The 3,229-nt window shown below is 35.8% G+C and overlaps 1 protein-coding gene across 1 annotated transcript; it reads right to left on the minus strand.

Annotated features, from left to right (window-relative positions):
• Positions 1-718: 718 nt before the first annotated feature.
• LOC121940891 (odorant receptor 131-2-like) lies at positions 719-2,996 on the minus strand. The gene is made up of 2 exons (XM_042483570.1): positions 2,841-2,996; positions 719-1,507 (listed from the first exon to the last, which is right to left on the minus strand). Exons 1-2 carry the CDS (start codon positions 2,994-2,996, stop codon positions 719-721), a joined length of 945 nt encoding a protein of 314 aa, XP_042339504.1.
• Between the last annotated feature and the right edge of the window lie 233 nt (positions 2,997-3,229).

Consider the following 3,229-nt stretch of genomic DNA (forward strand, 5'->3'; position numbering starts at 1 on the left):
CAAAATACCTTTATTACAAGAGTGCCTTGGTGTTTTCAGTCTGATTTGGTGTTGTACTGTACATTAGCACTCATGGATTGCCTCCTGACCAATCAAATTGCTTGGCTGGAGCTAATTGTTGTATAATTTCACGTCTAAATGTGTCAAATTGCATGAACACGTTGAGAGGTTTTGTAGTTATCACCAACAGAGCAGCGGAGTAGTACGTTTTCAAATGAGCTATCTGTTTATTTTGGAAAAAATGCTGTAACTGCTGTTTCCCCTTGTGTTATTGCCATTAGTTACACATTTGTTGGAACATAATGAACTGTAGCAAAATCAGAAGAACCAGTGATGAGATGCAGATCAACATGTTTTCATATCTAACTCAGTGAATTAAGGATTTATTCCGACCAAACCAGAGCAGGTTTTTACTTGAACAGTTGAGTAACTAACCTCTCTTTTTATACAGCAAATTTTCAGGTCATTTTCTTGTTACCTTTTGCTAAATTCTTTCAATTTTTGAGAAATTTATTGCCAAGTTGCTCATGCTTATTTTTTCATGTTTTTGAAAGAAGTAAGTTATTTACACAGGTTTAAATTATTTTAATGCCATTGAAAGGTGCCTGAACACAGCACAAGAAAACCAAAACGTGTTATCAAGTGTTGGTCATTTTTTAAACTGTTCTATATGTTTCTGGACATGACAAAAGTCTGACCAACATCTTGAGGAGAAACGTCACTTTTTGAGATGTGTCGTATTTGAATGGCAGTTCACTGTGCACAGATACTTTTGGATGTACTTCCTGAAAGTCTTCTCTCGCAGACCGTAGACAATAGGACTAAGAAAGCGAGGGAGGATTTGGTTTATGATAAAGATGACAAAGTTTATGGCCACCACGCCTCTTGGGAACATGTATATGAGCACTTGCCTTAACATAGGTTCCACGTAGACCATCATACAGAGCAGCACCTGAAAGCCATGAAGGATGATCGTGTTTCTCGCCTTTTTGGCGTCTGCATCAGCAGCTTTGGCCACAAACAAAATTCTAAAGTAAGTGTAGAACAAAGTGAGCCAAACCGCCACCAGAAACAGTATGTGAGATGCATCCCTCTTCTTTAAACTGTAGGTGTTTCTGAACACAGTGTCCCTCAGGCAAAGCACTCTTGAATTTAAGAACTCTGGAGGCTCAGTGGCCAAAAGGATAAAGACATCCGGCAGGACGGACAGTGAACTCAACGTCCACACTATGCCGATCACAATATATGTTCGTTTGACCGTGCAGATGTAGTTGTAGCGGAGAGGAATGCAGACGGCGACGTAGCACTCTGCTGCCATGAAGGCTAAGTTGAGAGGGTAGTTTTGTGTGGTCAAAATGGCCGGCAGGATGAAGAGGCAGCAGAGGGAGACGTGGATTGTGTGGAAGGTGTAGGTGAAGATGCAGAGAGTGATGCTGGTTGTCAGCTGGATGATGTTGTTGACCACCAGGTGGATGAAAAGGATAAAGCGAGGGTTCATCTTGAAGATCTGAACCGAGGAGCAGAATCCAGGGTTAGATTACAGCGTAAAACACATCGCTGCCTGCAGTCGCATAGATCAAAACACTAATATTTTTAACAATTGATCAGAATTATATTATTAACCTTACACTAATATTTTTAGCAGTGTTCAGTGTTTTTTTTGAATGCCTAAACATTAACAGAAAGTTGAAACTGAAAAAGAGAGATTAAACATAAAAAACTGTCATTGTGAAAACAAAACTGACACCGAAAAAAAGACATGATGAAAATTTTGAAGAAAAATGAAGAAAAAAAGGTAATTGAAAAAAAACATAGAAATGAAAAAGGTATCAAAGTCAAACAATTTGCAATGTCTGTGTTTTATTTTTAAGAGGATTTATTTCAGTGTCATAAGTATGCATTAAACAGCTATTGGAACATTAGCCAAGCAGGGAGAAAAGAAAAGAAAAACACTGAATTTACCAAAAAAGAAGCCTATGAAGCATGCATTATTGTTTAGAATAATATAATCTGGAGAATGTATTAAAATATACATAAGAATATCAAAAAACCTTTATCTGATGGAATGTTGACAGGATATAATCTGCTCAATTCATCCAATTTACTTGTTTTACACAAACTTTTTTTCCATTTTTATGTTCACTATTTGTCTTTATTGTACAGTTGTACAGTTGTGCTGTATGATTATTGTTGTGCATTGAATATAATATGAATGTTTACTTAATAATAGAAAGGTGTCCCTTAAGGAAAAAAGGTTGGGAACCACGGCTTTAAACCTCTGAAAGAGTGCCGTGAAAGTTAATGACTGAATTATTAATGAACGGATCAAATGGCTGTATCATGAAGTTTTATGTCGATTTGTTGCTTGCATTAATGTAGAATAAAATACATTCTTACAGTTGTGCATTGCAACTTCTAGATACTAGAGATTGTGTCAAATTAAGTGTTCTTTTACCATTCTTGTATGCGTACAGGATGTCAAAACCCAAAAATGATGACTTTACTTTAGTAAAGTTGCTCTCTTTTATAGAATAAGACAAGTGAGAGAAGGTTCAAGTTAAACAATCACTAATTTTTGTTCTAAAAAAGCTACATGTCCACTAAATTGATGTTTATCCTTTGCTTTTCAGGTTTAAAAACTATTTATTTCATGTCCAAAACACATGCAATCAGCACATTTAAACCAGAAGTTAGAAGAAAGTAACTAATCAACTACAATAAGAGGAACACGGTTAAATACCTTTTAAAACCAACTTTTTGAGGAAGAGCAGATAAAAAATACAATAAAGGAAGTTTCCAACATTCAATTTTCGCTTCAGCTGAAATGATACTTTACAGACATGGTGCCTGTTGAATGTGTGGACCATTGTGGCGTTGATGTAGTTGATGGCGATGCCCAGGACGACAACAATCACATTCTTACAGACAGCCATAACAAACGTGTCCCTGTAATTCACAGCTCCTGTCACATTGCTTTCCCTGGGTGTCAAATTCATGTCTGAAAAACTTCAAAAGCAAAAGACATACAATATATAATAGTAAAATACTGTGTTATATTTGTATTAATTATATTTATATATTACATATAGTATTTAAAGCAAGCATTCTGAAAACTTTGCAGGATGACATATTCTGACTTTTAAAAACATTTTTAATGAAATCAGAAGAAGAAGGTGAAGCACACAGATATACTGTGTACTGTGACAATACTGACCTCAGTTTTAGGATT

This window comes from Plectropomus leopardus, unplaced genomic scaffold, assembly GCF_008729295.1.
Source record: "Plectropomus leopardus isolate mb unplaced genomic scaffold, YSFRI_Pleo_2.0 unplaced_scaffold9758, whole genome shotgun sequence".
Taxonomy (NCBI): domain Eukaryota; kingdom Metazoa; phylum Chordata; class Actinopteri; order Perciformes; family Serranidae; genus Plectropomus; species Plectropomus leopardus.

What these genes read in the sequence shown, in the direction of transcription:
- LOC121940891 (XM_042483570.1), bottom strand. Translation starts at nt 2,996, where the DNA reads ATGAATTTGACACCCAGGGAAAGCAATGTGACAGGAGCTGTGAATTAC. An exon ending in ACACATTCAACAGGCACCAT is followed by an intron (nt 1,508 to 2,840) that starts GTCTGTAAAGTA and finishes TCCTCGGTTCAG; the next exon opens with ATCTTCAAGATGAACCCTCG.